The sequence below is a fragment of the Canis aureus genome, chromosome 5 (genome assembly GCF_053574225.1).
Source record: "Canis aureus isolate CA01 chromosome 5, VMU_Caureus_v.1.0, whole genome shotgun sequence".
Lineage (NCBI taxonomy): Eukaryota > Metazoa > Chordata > Mammalia > Carnivora > Canidae > Canis > Canis aureus.
Window position 1 is genome coordinate 18,236,751 of NC_135615.1, and position 14,735 is coordinate 18,251,485.

Below are 14,735 nucleotides of genomic sequence, written 5' to 3' on the forward strand. Positions count from 1 at the left end.
AAGGTCTCAAGAGTCCTGACATAAAGAATCCTGCACCCATTGCTACTCCTAACTAGTCTAGCCTTTTGCTTTGTTTCTGGGTGATGATAGGCTCTAACTCACTGCCATCCCCAAACTACCTGAATCAAATTATAACTTCTCAGCTGTTACATAGAAAGTAACAGTATTTTACCATATTTTAAACCCTGGTATAGTAATAACTAGCATTTTTAAGTCATTTTCACTTTATTTTAAAATTTTATTTACTGAATCATGACAGACTTACAGAGAGAGAGGAGGCAGAGACATCGGCAGAGGGAGAACCAGGCTCCTTGCAGGGAGCCAGATGTGGGACTCAATCCTCAGACCCCGGGATCACGCCCCGAGTCCAAGTCAGATGCTCAACAGCTGAGCCACGCAGGTAGCACAGTAATGACTAGCATTTAATGAAAACACTTATATATTAAAACTATTAATAATAGCATATTCTTCTGCAGTCCATCCATATACATCTTAAGGAAACCTTTCTAAAGAGAAGCCTGAGTATATTTCATGGTTCATCTTTTACATCATATTTTATAGCAAGCTTGAGGACCGTTCTAAAATAACAGAAAGATAACTTCATCCTTAAGAACTCAGAGTATTTAAGCACCTAATTTGATATATTTTATCAGGGTAACATCTCACTTGTTGCTACAGAATTGACCACTAACATGTTCAAGTGTTCATCTTTGAAAATTACCCCCATGGCTAAAATGAAGGAACAATAAAGAAGCCTATTGTTCCACATGAGTATTATATTAGAAGTTGCTAATTTAAAATCCTTTGATGAACAAGAAACTATGCTGAGATCACTTGTCTCAATAGGTGAGGGTTTTTAAAAAGAATTCTCCATTTTGCAACACCTAGGTGGCTCAAAGGTTGAGCGTCTCTGCCTTTGGCTCAGGGCCTGAGTCCCACATCGAGCTCCCTGCATGGAGCCTGCTTCTCCCTCTCTGCCTGTGTCTCTAGCTCTCTCTGTGTGTCTCTCATGAATAAATAAATAAAGTCATTTTAAAAATATTCCCCATTTCTTCCTTAAACTGATACAGTGTACCTCCAAGCCACCTGGAGGCCAGGTCAGTGTAAAAGCTATTTACAGGTTTAAAACAATAATATTAATACTACTACTAATAAAACAGACATAGTTGCAGTTAATGATGCTAAGTTAAGCATGTAGTAGGCACTAAATTAAATGCTATATATATAAAATATTATTTATACACAACCAGCCTTGAAGAATATATTATTATCCTCTTCTTCATATCTGGAAATGAATGCATCTGGTGATGGTAAATAATGTTTCCAAGGTCACATATCCAGCAAGGAGGCAAGCTAGGAATTAAACCTAGTCTTCTGTGAATCTAAAGCCCATCTCTTTTCTCTTTATCACCCAACTATGATTTCTCCTCATTAAAGTAAAAGTCTATTCAAATAAAGTTCTCTTTCATCCTTCTACTGATACCAATTAAAAATGAAAATAATAAAACATACAGGACATGAAAAATAAAAACTGATGAACCCATAGTAGCTGGTAATGGTAATTAACCACTTCAGGATCATCTAACAACATCAGTATTCTTCCACAAAAAGTAATAATGCAAAGAGTCATCCAAGAAACAAAACAACTCCTATTAATGCTTAATATGCATCTTTTAAGGAAAAGTACGAAGTAGAAACTTAAAAAACATTAATAAAAGGGTTAAGAGGTCCAAAATTGTGTTATAAAATAACTAAAAGTTGGGAGTCTACACTATAAAACTAATATTAATATGAAACCCTTTTAGCTAATATAAAATCATAGGGCAAAAAAACTACTGCAAATGACATCGATCAATTTTACAAAGGATTCTGAATTCTGCTATACACTGTTCTTCATGTTGGCCTGTCAGAATAATTGCTTTCTACCTAACTGATCTCATGCCGACATTTTTACCACATAATTATAAATTAATCCTCTTGCTACCAAGCTAACCTTTCCAACTTGAGAAATTGTTAAGGTTTAAAGAAAAAAACATAACAAAAAATACTGTACCTTTTAACCTTATCAACTGCAAGTATATTTGCTCCTTTTCCTACTAAAAATTTCACCATTTGCTCTTTGTTTTCATTTACAGCAACTAAAAGTGGTGTCAGGTCATCCTGTAAAAGTGCAAAAACAACTTATAATTTACAAAATTACATATTTGCATACTGAATTGTAAAACTTCTAAATGATCCTCTAAACTTAAACATATAGAAAGAAATAAAAATAGCCCCTTCCTTCTCATCCCTCTGTGATTTTGCTAGCTTCTCCTTCTTTTTAGAACACTCCTTTCTCAGGGAGCCTGGGTGGCTCAGTTGGTCAAGTGTCTGCCTTCAGCTCATGAGCTCAGGTCATGATCCCAGGGTCTCAGGATGGAGCCCCACCTTGGACTCCCTCTGCAGCAAGGAGCCAGCTTCTCCCTCTCCCTCTGTCCCTCCCCTCCACTTGTGCTCTCTCTTCTGCTCGCTCGTTTTCTCTCAAAAAAATAAAAATTTTAAAAAGTAAAATTAAAAAAATAAAATAGACCTCTACCTCTTCAACAGATGAACGGCAGTCATTCTACAAACTCACTTCAAACGTTGCCTGGTTCCAAGAATCTTTGCTTCTATCACAATATAGATCATGGTATACTCTAGTTATTTTATTTCACCCCATTTAACCAAGAGCTTCTCAAAGGAAGGGGTTATTTTTTTTTTATCTCTGTATCCCCAATCTCTAAAACATAGTAGTAAATACTTAAAGTATTTTATTGATTTTAATGAATATCTCTGGAGTTGTGTTTCTTATATTCCAAAGAATATATACTTGCAAGAAGGTACATACTGTGCCCCAAAAGAAAGATTCAGTGATCATTTGTGTTTGAGAAATATTACAAAACTGCACTATATATCTAGCAGAAAAGAAGTCCTAAATTTGCTTATCCCCATTTGACAATACCTTTTAGTAGCAAACCTTAATATTTGAGAAATAAGAGTTCCCAGGGGTATAGTTTTAAGAACTTTCCAATAAAAGTGAAGGTTTTCTCCAGGTTGTACAAACTTGCTTGATTCTGTTCTATCAGTGGTATGGGGAGCTCAGATGTCAACATAAATCACTTCTGCTCCAAATAAGTCACTAAGGAGATGGACTCTGAATGAAAAGAGAGAGGTTTCAGGGCACCTGGTTGGCGCAGCTAATTGAGGGACTCTTGGTTTTGTTTCAGGTGGTGATCTCAGGATCGTGGGATCAAACCCTGCATTGGGTTCTGGGCTCCCCTGGGTGCTCAGCACCAGGTTTGTTTAAGATACTCTCTCCCTCTGCCCCTCCTCCACCCCCACAAGACTGTGCATGTGTGCGCTCTCTCTCTGAAATACATAAATCTTTGTAAAAATTAAAAATAAAAATAAATAAAAATAAAAGAAACAAGATTCAAATGAACTTTGATTGCTTAATACTAAATAATCCTTGGTTAAGGAAGGCACATGATGAGATGAGCACTGGGTTTTATACTTTATGTTGACAAATTGAAATTATTTATTTTTTTAAAGATTTATTTATTTATTTATGATAGACATAGAGAGAGTGACAGAGAGACGCAGAGACACAGGAGGAGGGAGAAGCAGGCTCCTTGCTGGGAGCCTGACGTGGGACTTGATCCAGGGACTCCACGATCGCGCCCTGGGCCAAAGGCAGGCGCTAAACTGCTGAGCCATCCAGGGATCCCCTGGCAAATTGAATTTAAATAAAATTTTAAAAATAAATCAATAGATCCATAAATAAGTAGTCCCTGAAATTTCTATTATAAAATGATTAATTTTTATCTTAGCTGTTATAAAGCTCAATATGAGATTTTAAAATTTTACCTTTTTAATTTAAATTCAGTTAATAACATATAGTGTATTATTAGTTTCAGAGGTAGAGGTCAGTGATTCATCAGTCTTATGTAACACCCAGTGCTCCTTCCATCATGTGTCCTCCGAATGTCCATCACCCGGTTAACCCATTTTCCCACCCTACTCCCTCCAGTGACCCTCAGTTTGGTTCCTATAATTAAGAGTCTCTTATGCTTTGTCCCTCACTCCATCTTTTTTTATTTATTCATCTCTTCCTCTATGATCCTGTTTTGTTTCTTAAATTCCACATGTGAATGAGATTATATAATTGTCTTTCTATGACTGACTTAGGATATTACACTAAGGAAAATAAGTCGATATGAGATTTTATTCTCAATTATAATAATTCTGGGACGCTAATGCATATCTACTTCTAAAAAAAACCTGTTTGGGGATCCCTGGGTGGCGCAGCGGTTTGGCGCCTGCCTTTGGCCCAGGGCGCGATCCTGGAGACCCGGGATCGAATCCCACATCAGGCTCCCGGTGCATGGAGCCTGCTTCTCCCTCTGCCTATGTCTCTGCCTCTCTCTCTCTGTGACTATCATAAATAATAAATAAAAAATTAAAAAAAAAAGAAATCCTATTAAAAAAAAAAAATAAAAAAATAAAAAAAACCTGTTTGTATTCTAGTTTCCACTATGATTGCTATTTATAATTATTTTATATTATAGGCAAAATGTAAATCAGAAATAAAAATATAATGGCTTATCAATAAAAATTCCTTTTTTTTTAATCAATAAAAATTCTAATACTGGATGAGCACTGGGTGTTTATATACTGGCAAATTGAATTTAAATAAAATATTTTAATAAAGCAAAAAATTCTAATACTGATTTATACAGATTATTTTTAGCATAATCAAAGCTACTAAATTATTTGCATTTTGGGGGAATAATACCAAGGAGGAAGATAATACTATCTGCAATATGCATAATCTAGCCAACTAGAACCAGGATTAACCACAAATGGCTTGCAGATATTCCAAAAGGAATATAAAAAACAACTTATAAAGTCTAATTTGGAAAATTCATTCCTGAGGGACCTGGGTGGCTCAGTGGTCGAATATCATGATCCTGGGGTCTTGGGATCAAGTCCTGCATCAGGGTCCCCACAGAGAGCCTGCTTCCCCTCCCTGTCTAGGTCTCTGCCTCTCTCTGTGTCGCTCATGAATAAATAAATAAAGTATTGAAATAAAAAAGAAAAAGAAAAAGAAAATTCTATTTCTAAGAAATTAACATAAATACATAATATATATTATAAATTAATATGGATTATCCTGAAAATCTTGAAATCTTTATCAACATATACCATAAACAAACACTTGTAAAACAATCAATGTGATTCATCATATCAGCAAGAGAAAAACCAAGAACATATGATCCTCTCATTAGATGCAGAGAAAGCATTTGACAAAATACAGCATCCATTCCTGATCAAAACTCTTCAGAGTGTAGGGATAGAGGGAATATTCCTCAACATCTTAAAAGCCATCTACGAAAAGCCCACAGCAAATATCATTCTCAATGGGGAAGCACTGGAAGCCTTTCCCCTAAGATCAGGAACAAGACAGGGATGTCCACTCTCACCACTGCTATTCAACATAGTACTGGAAGTCCTAGCCTCAGCAATCAGACAACAAAAAGACATTAAAGGCATTCAAATTGGCAAAGAAGAAGTCAAACTCTCCCTCTTCGCCGATGACATGATACTCTACATAGAAAACCCAAAAGCCTCCACCCCAAGACTGCTAGAACTCATACAGCAATTTGGTAGCATGGCAGGATACAAAATCAATGCCCAGAAATCAATGGCATTTCTATACACGAACAATGAGACTGAAGAAAGAGAAATTAAGGAGTCAATCCCATTTACAATTGCACCCAAAAGCATAAGATACCTAGGAATAAACCTAACCAAAGAGGTAAAGGATCTATACCCTAAACACTATAGAACACTTCTGAAAGAAATTGAGGAAGACACAAAGAGATGGAAAAATATTCCATGCTCATGGATTGCAAGAATGAATATTGTGAAAATGTCAATGTTACCCAGGGCAATTTACACGTTTAATGAAATCCCTATCAAAATACTTTCTTCAGAGAGTTAGAACAAATTATTTTAAGATTTGTGTGGAATCAGAAAAGACCCCGAATAGCCAGGGGAATTTTAAAAAAGAAAACCATATCTGGGGGCATCACAATGCCAGAGTTCAGGTTGTACTACAAAGCTGTGGTCATCAAGACAGTGTGGTACTGGCACAAAAACAGACACATAGATCAATGGAACAGAATAGAGAACCCAGAAGTAGACCCTGAACTTTATGGTCAGCTAATATTTGATAAAGGAGGAAAGACTATCCATTGGAAGACAGTCTCTTCAATAAATGGTGCTGGGAAAATTGCACATCCACATGCAGAAGAATGAAACTAGACCACTCTCTTTCACCATTCACAAAGATAAACTCAAAATGGATGAAAGATCTAAATGTGAGACAAGATTCCATCAAAATCCTAGAGGAGAACACAGGCAACACCCTTTTTGAACTTGGCCACAGTAACTTCTTGCAAGATACATCCATGAAGACAAGAGAAACAAAAGCAAAAATGAACTATTGGGACTTCATCAAGATAAGAAGCTTTTGCACAGCAAAGGATACAGTCAACAAAACTAAAAGACAACCTACAGAATGGGAGAAGATATTGGCAAATGACGTATCAGATAAAGGGCTAGTTTCCAAGATCTATAAAGAACTTATTAAGCTCAACACCAAAGAAACAAACAATCCAATCATGAAATGGGCAAAAGACATAAACAGAAATCTCACAGAGGAAGACGTACACATGGCCAACATGCACATGAGAAAATGCTCTGCATCACTTGCCATCAGGGAAATACAAATCAAAACCACAATGAGATACCACCTCACACCAGTGAGAATGGGGAAAAGTAACAAGGCAGGAAACCAGAAATGTTGGAGAGGATGTGGAGAAAAGGGAACCCTCTTACACTGTTGGTGGGAATGTGAACTGGTGCAGCCACTCTGGAAAACTGTGTGGACGTTCCTCAAACAGTTAAAAATAGACCTGCCCTACGACCCAGCAATTGCACTGCTGGGGATTTACCCCAAAGATACAGATGCAACAAAACGCCGGGACACCTGCACCCCGATGTTTATAGCAACAATGTCCACAATAGCCAAACTGTGGAAGGAGCTTCGGCGTCCATCGAAAGATGAATGGATAAAGAAGACGTGGTTTATGTATCCAATGGAATATTACTCAGCCATTAGAAACGACAAATACCCACCATTTGCTTCCAGGTGGATGGAACTGGAGGGTATTATGCTGAATGAAGTAAGTCAATCAGAGGAGGACAAACATTGTATGTTCTCATTCATTTGGGGAATATAAATAATAGTGAAAGGGAATATAAGGGAAAGGAGAAGAAATGTGTGGGAAATATCAGAAAGGGAGACAGAACATAAAGACTCCTAACTCTGGGACACGAACTAGGGGTGGTGGAAGGGGAGGAGGGCGGGGGGTGGGGGTGAATGGGTGACAGGCACCGAGGGGGGCACTTGACAGGATGAGCACTACAGAACGGGAGGAGAACTACAGAAGTGTTCTGTAGTTTTTAGGGTATAGATCCTTTACCTCTTTGGTTAGGTTTATTCCTATGTATCTTAAAAGCCATCTACGAAAAGCCCACAGCAAATATCATTCTCAATGGGGAAGCACTGGAAGCCTTTCCCCTAAGATCAGGAACAAGACAGGGATGTCCACTCTCACCACTGCTATTCAACATAGTACTAGAAGTCCTAGCCTCAGCAATCAGGCAACAAAAAGAAATAAAAGGCATTCAAATTGGCAAAGAAGTCAAACTCTCCCTCTTCACTGATGACATGATACTCTACATAGAAAACCCAGAAGACTCCACCCCAAGATTGCTAGAACTCACACAGCAATTTGGCAGTGTGGCAGGATACAAAATCAATGCACAGAAGTCAGTGGCATTTCTTACACACTAACAATGAGACTGAAGAAAGAGAAATTAAGGAGTCAGTCCCATTTACAATTGCACCCAAAAGTATAGGATTCTTGGTCTTGATTCAGGTGATGATCTGAGTCATAAGATCCAGCCCTGAGTCAGGCTCAGTGCAGAGTCTACTTCAGATTCTCCCTCACCACCTCCTGCTTGCATATCCCCACTCACTCCCTCTAAAACAAATAAAATCTTTAAAAAGAAAAAAAAAGGAAGGATGAGGATCATTGTGAGCCTGGGTGGCTCAGAGGGTTAAGCATCTACCTTTGGCTTAGGTCATGATCCTAATCCTGGGATCAAGCCCGGTGCTTCAGGCTACCTGCTCAGTGGGAAGGCCTCTTCTTCCCTCCATCTGCCTTTCCTCCTTACTCATGTTTGCTCTCTCTCATGCTCTCTTTCTCTCAAATAAATAAAATATTTAAAAATAAAAAGTATCATTATTTAAAGTGAAACCCTAGACAGTTATTTCCAAATATTATCATTCAGTAAATGCTTGAGCTTCCAAATATGAGAAATTGACCCTATCTATGGCACACAACAGTGTTTCCGCAAGGGCAGCCACTGAAGGCAATGCACGTCAATGAAAACACAGGGAGACTAGCAAGTGTGGTCATCACCAGCTCCCCATGGCCACCTACCACCCAACTGAGGAACTACATAGGCTGAGCAGGAGCTACTCTCTGGAATGGGAGGCCTCACCGTGGTACATGGCTGGCAGAGTGGCTACCAGCACAAGCAGATACCACCTGTAGGATGTCATGACCTGATTCCCTTGCTCTCATCTTCTGAACCTTAGGGCCTAGAGTGCCCACGGCCTATTACAACCTGCTGGTTTCTCCTCGCATTTACACTCACCCAAGCTACTCCTCTGGGTCACGGTCTCCTACTCATCCCCAGAAGCACCCATTTCCTAAGCCTCTGCACAGTACTCAGCCTCCATCATCACCTCACTCCCCTCTAGGCCTTCAATCCTGGGCTCTGAGGGCACCATCTACTCCCAGGCCCTAACGGGAAGATTTCCTTCCTGGGGTAGAAGGGGGGCTGGGAGATGGAACTTTGCCTTTTACATATGCATCACTTTTTTCTAGGCCTCCCTGCCTTGGTTTTGGAGTTGTTTCCATGATGACAGGACCTGATGTATTAAATTCAGCATCTGTGTGTACATATATATATGTGTATGTGTGTGTGTATGTTTGTGTGTGTGTGTGTATATAAAATAAAATCTTTTACAGCTAAATATATAATATATTCATAGTGTCAAATACTTTGTAAATAAAGTTGATCTGTACCTTGTTTTTTGCCTCTATATCTGCATTCTGTAAAAGCAGCTTCTCTGCTATTGATACATTGTCACCAAAGGCTGCATAATGGAGAGCGGTGTTACCCTTGTTGTCCTTAAGATTTGGATCAGCACCGTGTTCCAGCAGAATAGTTGCACATGCCTCTTCTTGGCATTGTACAGCCTGTCAGTATTACACCAAGAAACAGAATATAATTTGGGGGAATTTAAATTAAACATGCCACAGGTTTACCAACAACTTATGTTTAAATGCAACAAATGTTCATTCCAAGTAATTAAATCTAATCTATCTCAGGCAGACTTAGCTGTGACCACATACCTTCATTAGAGCTGTCCTACTTTCATCATCACGGAGGTTGAGCTGGCATTTCCTCTCTACCAGGATAGTCACCACATCAACATGGCCATTGGCACAGGCCAAGTGGAGAGCAGTCCTGTGAAAGTGAAAGGGCTTGTCAGGAAATTACAGTGTACTATTTCAAAACATGCAATTAATTAATGTAATTGTAAATGTTAAATAGCATGTTTTTCTTATGACTTCAAAACAAAGATTTAGTTTTCTTTTGAAGAAAGTACAATATTTATTAGTGATTATTCACCACTCTATTAAAAGAGCAGCCTATCTGATTAGGAAGAGCATGACCTCAGGAGGCAGCTCAACCTGGGTTTGATTCCTACTTGAACTCTGTCACTTAATAGTTATCACTTAGCTTTTTCACAATTTCCTCATCCACAAAATGGGCATAGAAATACTTATGTTGAGTCTCCTGTTTGGCTCACTATGAAGAGCATGTGACTCAATCTCAGGGGCCAGGGGTTCGAGCCCCATGTTGGTTATAGACATTATTAAACAATAATAATAAATAAAATAAAGCATAGTTATCTCACAAGACCTCATCATGATCCTTAAATGGGGAACTATGCACAGCGTTTAGAATACTTCCTAGGAGAAATATTATAACTACTACTACAACTTACAAAGACAACATTCAATTAGGTAAAGTGATCCAATTATGCCTTCTTTGCAGCTGTGTTTTAAGGATGAGCAAGAATACTATATTTCAATGATTCCAAGATGCTCATTTTGTCACCTTTTAATATCTCTGACATTGCAATGCAATTTATAATTCAAAATGTCTTACAACTATAAATGGCAGTATTTTAAAAAATTTCTCCTTGGTACATAATGTAGTGGGGCATCATACAATCTATGGTGCCTTAAATGAAATAATGGCATATACAACAGGTCTATTGCACTTCTAGTCATATGGTCAGCATTTTATTTTTCAAGAACTAAAAAAAGTTCTAGTTCTTGAAAGCTTAATGGGAAAAGAGGACTAAAATAACAAAAGAATTTTTTTAAAGTAATTCTTATTTTGATTTTCAAAGAACTTTAAGCCAAAAGAAACTGAGGATTCATGACCAGGGACAGCTCATTTTATTAAACATTTAAATTAATGGAAAATATTTAGATTTATAGAAATCAAGTATTTCCAATTATAAATATTCATATTTAATACTATTATAAATTTCAAAAAGGCAGGTAAAGGTTATCTTCTACAATTTCCTATCTTCAGAAATGTTTTCATTTGACAGGAAGTTCCAAGGAAAAGCTTCAGTTGAGATTAAGTCCTAATACTTCAATTTTAAATTTCTTATCTTAGGGGCACCTGGGTGCCTCAGCTGGTTTAATGTCTAACTTTTGGTTTTGGCTCAGGATGATCTCAAGGTTATAAGATGGAGCCCCACATTAGGCTCCGTGCTCAGTGTGGAGTTTGCTTGAGATCCTCTCTCTTCTCTGTCCCTCCACTCTCCCACGACCCTCTCTCTCTTTTTAAAATAAATAAATCTTTAAACGTTACAAAATAAAGTAAAATTTCTCTTAGCAGTGCCTGGCTGTCTCAGTCAGTAGAGCATGTGTCCTTAATTTCTCTATACAAAGATTACTTAAAAATAAAAGTTTTTAAAAAATAAAAAAAAAATTTCTCATCTTGCTCATACTGGGCAACATGAAGTCTTTTTAAGAATGAAAAGATCTGAGTAGATTATGTCTGCTACATAACCTGTGTTTAGGTTCTGTTTGATAAATAGATGGACTAAAAGGGTAGATACAAACATTTGGGGAGTTCAATATTTTTAAAAGATTTATCTATTTGAGAAAGAGAGAATGCATGAGTGGGGTGAAGGGCAGAGGTAGAGGGAGACAATCTCAAGCAGTCTCCCACTGAACATGGAGCCCAACAGGGGATTCAACCCCACAAACCTGAGATCATGACCAGAGTCAAAATCAAGAGTCTGATTGATGTTCAACTGATTGAGCCAACCAGGCACTAGGAGAGTTCAATATTTTTAAAGAAAACTTTTAAAAGTAAAGTAATATTTTGAAATAGGAATAATCATTTATATTTGCTATTTTTTATTTTTTCAGAAGACGGATACTACTAAAATTCTATAAGCTTTTGCAATATCATTTATATTTACTAGTTTTTATTTGCATAAGGATTTAACTAAAATAAAATTATCATTTACTTATTACATGTTATAAAGCTGCACATAACAAAAACCATGTGGATATATTTAATGTATGCATAATAAAATCTACAGGTACAGATAAAAACATTCCCCTTACTCCCGAAGAGGCTAAAAGTTGTCAGAAAATACCATTCCCCCACCTCTCAAATAATTTTAACTAGAAAGAGGGACACCTGAGTGGCTCAGTTAGGCATCTGCCATTGGTTCAAGTCATGGCTTAAGTTAAGGCAACTTAACTTTAAACAGTAGTATAAGTACCATCATTCTTTATCTTCACAAAGCTTGTAGATGGAAAATGGGACTTTATTCCTTTTTTTTTTTTTTTTTTTTTTTAGATTTTATTTATTTATTTGAGAAAGAGAGAGAGAGCGAGAGCACACCAGCAGAGGGGAGAGGCCGAGGGAAAAGCAGACACCCACTGGGCAGGAAGCCTGACCCGGGGCTAAATTCCAGGACCCAGAAATCATGACCTGATAAGAAGTCAAAAGAAGCCAACTGACTGAGCCATCCAGGGGCCCCTATTTCATTCCTTTAATATTCCCTGTAAAATGAATATATATAAATATATATGTATTTTAATAGTTTTATTTATTCATGAGAGACACAGAGAGAGAGGCAGAGACACAGGCAGAGAGGGAAGAAGGCTCCATGCAGGGAGCCCAATGTGGGACTTGATCCCAGGACCTCAGGTTCACGCCCTGGTCCGTAGGCAGATGCTCAATCGCTGAACCACCCAGGCATCCCTGAAGATATATTTTTTTATCTGATACACATATGTCGTAAATATTTTGCAAGTACATTCACATTTATTTTGTTAGTATTATTTTATGATATACAGAGGGTTTTAATTTTTTATGTGGCTAAATCAACCTCCAGAATTCTTGCTTTTAAAGTCATTCTTAGGATGGTCTTCACCAACATAAGAAATGGGCATATAAGAATTTGTGTTTTCTTCTTTTGTACTTTATTTTGCATATTTAACATTTTTAATCTGCATTCCATCTGGAACTTATTTTTATGAGATAAAATTCTAGCTAGTTTTCTTCAAATAGCAGATATATCATCAACACTATGAATGATTCACCTTTTCACCAGCATCAAGTTATAAAGTCTTAACATATATTTAGATGTTTGGCATTTTCTATTCTGTTCCATTCATTCATCCGGCTTTTCAGCTATTAGTAAACGAATAATTTGTGGAAATTTAAGCTACATTTTTAATATCTAGAAGGGAAAATCTGTCTATTCTATAAAATTTTTCTCTTTTTAAGTTTTTCTTTTAGTTCCAGTTCGTTGACATACAGTGTTACATTAGGTTCAGGTGTACAATACAGTGAATAATTCCAAATTTTTTTAATTTGATCACAATGAAAAAAGAGAGACAGCATGTATAAGCTCAAAATTTAAAACCATAACGTTTTTATTGCATTGTGGAATACTGATAAACACGGGAAAAGTACACATTTTCAGAAAAATGAGTCTTCCTATTCACGGACAGAACCATCTTCCCAATTCAAAATCTCCTTCCAAGATCTCTCATAAAATAATATAGGTATGAACTGTATACAGATATAAGTCAGATATTGCCCTGTATTCAAATAATTCTCAGTCTATATGTTGAGCAATTCTGGGAATTACTTCTCTCAACATGCACTTTTTAATAACATTGGTATAAGAAGATGTCCATTAAAAATAAATTACTATATACAGTTAATTTCATTTCTTTTCTCTTTTAGGATTTTATTTATTCATGAGAGACAGAGAGAGAGAGGCAGAGACATAGGCAGAGGGAGACGCAGGCTAGGAACCCGACTGGGGTTCTCAGGACCCAGGATCACGACCTGAACCAAAGGCAGATGCTCACCCACACAGCCACCCAGGTGTCCCCTTAATTTTGTTTCTACTACTATTGAAAATCCGTTAAATCATGGCAAAACTGTCTGTAACGTGCTCCCTACGGAGGCAGCTCAACCTGGGTTTGATTCCTACTTGAACTCTGTCACTTAATAGTTATCATAACTTAATAGTTATGAACGGGTCCGAAGGCAGCTGAAGACGTTTTGTTGCTCCGTGGGCCGGAGTAGACCCCAGGTAAGGTTCCACGACCTAGGTACGTGCTGCGGGGCCACCAGAAGAAAGACGGCCAAGCGCCCTGGGTGGTCACCCAGGGCTCAGCTCTCCAGACTCAGGCCAGCAAGGTGAGCGCCTCTCCCCGTCCGCCCTGCCTCCTCCCCGCCAGCTGCGAAGTCCCTATTACCTGTTCATCTTGTCTCTATCATTCAAGTCATTTATCCCCAGCAACAGAATCCGCTGCACTTTCGCTGCGTTGCCCCCACTGGCAGCTTTGTGGATCTTTCTGAGATCTCCGACTCGGATGTGGTACCCGGGGCCCGGGTTGGCGAGTTTGGTACCATTCAGGCGCCGCGAGTCGGCCCTCCGCGGGCTGATGTTGAAGCCCAAGGGCAGCTCGCCCCTCTTACCCCTGAAGCTAAACATTTTCTTCATCGCAAAGCTTTCAGGCTTCACAGACACAGGTTTTAGCCGCCTCTACAGCTCAACACTTAGCGCTAGAAATAAGGCAAGCCGGCCTCGCGGCAAAGTCCCAACAACTGAGCTCAAGGATTTAGAATCTTCCTACACAGAACAAATGTAACCCAGCAACGCTACTAAACACAAATGCGCCTGCGCGCCTCAGAAACTGCGTCACTGCGCCTGCGCACAGAGGGCCGGTGGCCAAGGGTGCCCAAAGCGCATGTGCAAAGCCCAAGCTCTCAAATCCCCGGATTCCTCGTGGGCTGAGCTGGCTTCCCTTCAGACGTTGCCAGGGCGGCTGAGCGTTATGGGACATTTACAAAAGACTCTGGGGTGTGGAAAAGTAGTCTTCCGGGCCCTGAGTGGCTCGGGGTTTGAGTGCCCTGAGCCCGGATTCTGGGATCAAGTCCCACCT

The 14,735-nt window shown here is 38.6% G+C and overlaps 1 protein-coding gene across 2 annotated transcripts in view; it reads right to left on the reverse strand.

Moving 5' to 3' along the window:
• Positions 1-14,461, reverse strand: part of LOC144313759 (ankyrin repeat domain-containing protein 26-like) — a 115,191-nt gene extending 100,730 nt beyond the window's left edge. The window contains exons 1-4 of one of the 2 annotated variants that reach the window (XM_077896999.1): positions 14,046-14,461; positions 9,576-9,690; positions 9,246-9,419; positions 2,054-2,160 (exon numbers count right to left, since the gene is read on the reverse strand). In XM_077896999.1, coding sequence (XP_077753125.1) covers positions 2,054-2,160; positions 9,246-9,419; positions 9,576-9,690; positions 14,046-14,293 — 644 coding nt within the window. In that variant the 5' untranslated portion in view covers positions 14,294-14,461. Of the gene's footprint in view, positions 1-2,053; positions 2,161-2,995; positions 3,173-9,245; positions 9,420-9,575; positions 9,691-14,045 lie in introns of those variants that run through there. The other variant, XM_077897000.1, reaches the window with a different exon arrangement.
• Positions 14,462-14,735: the final 274 nt, after the last annotated feature.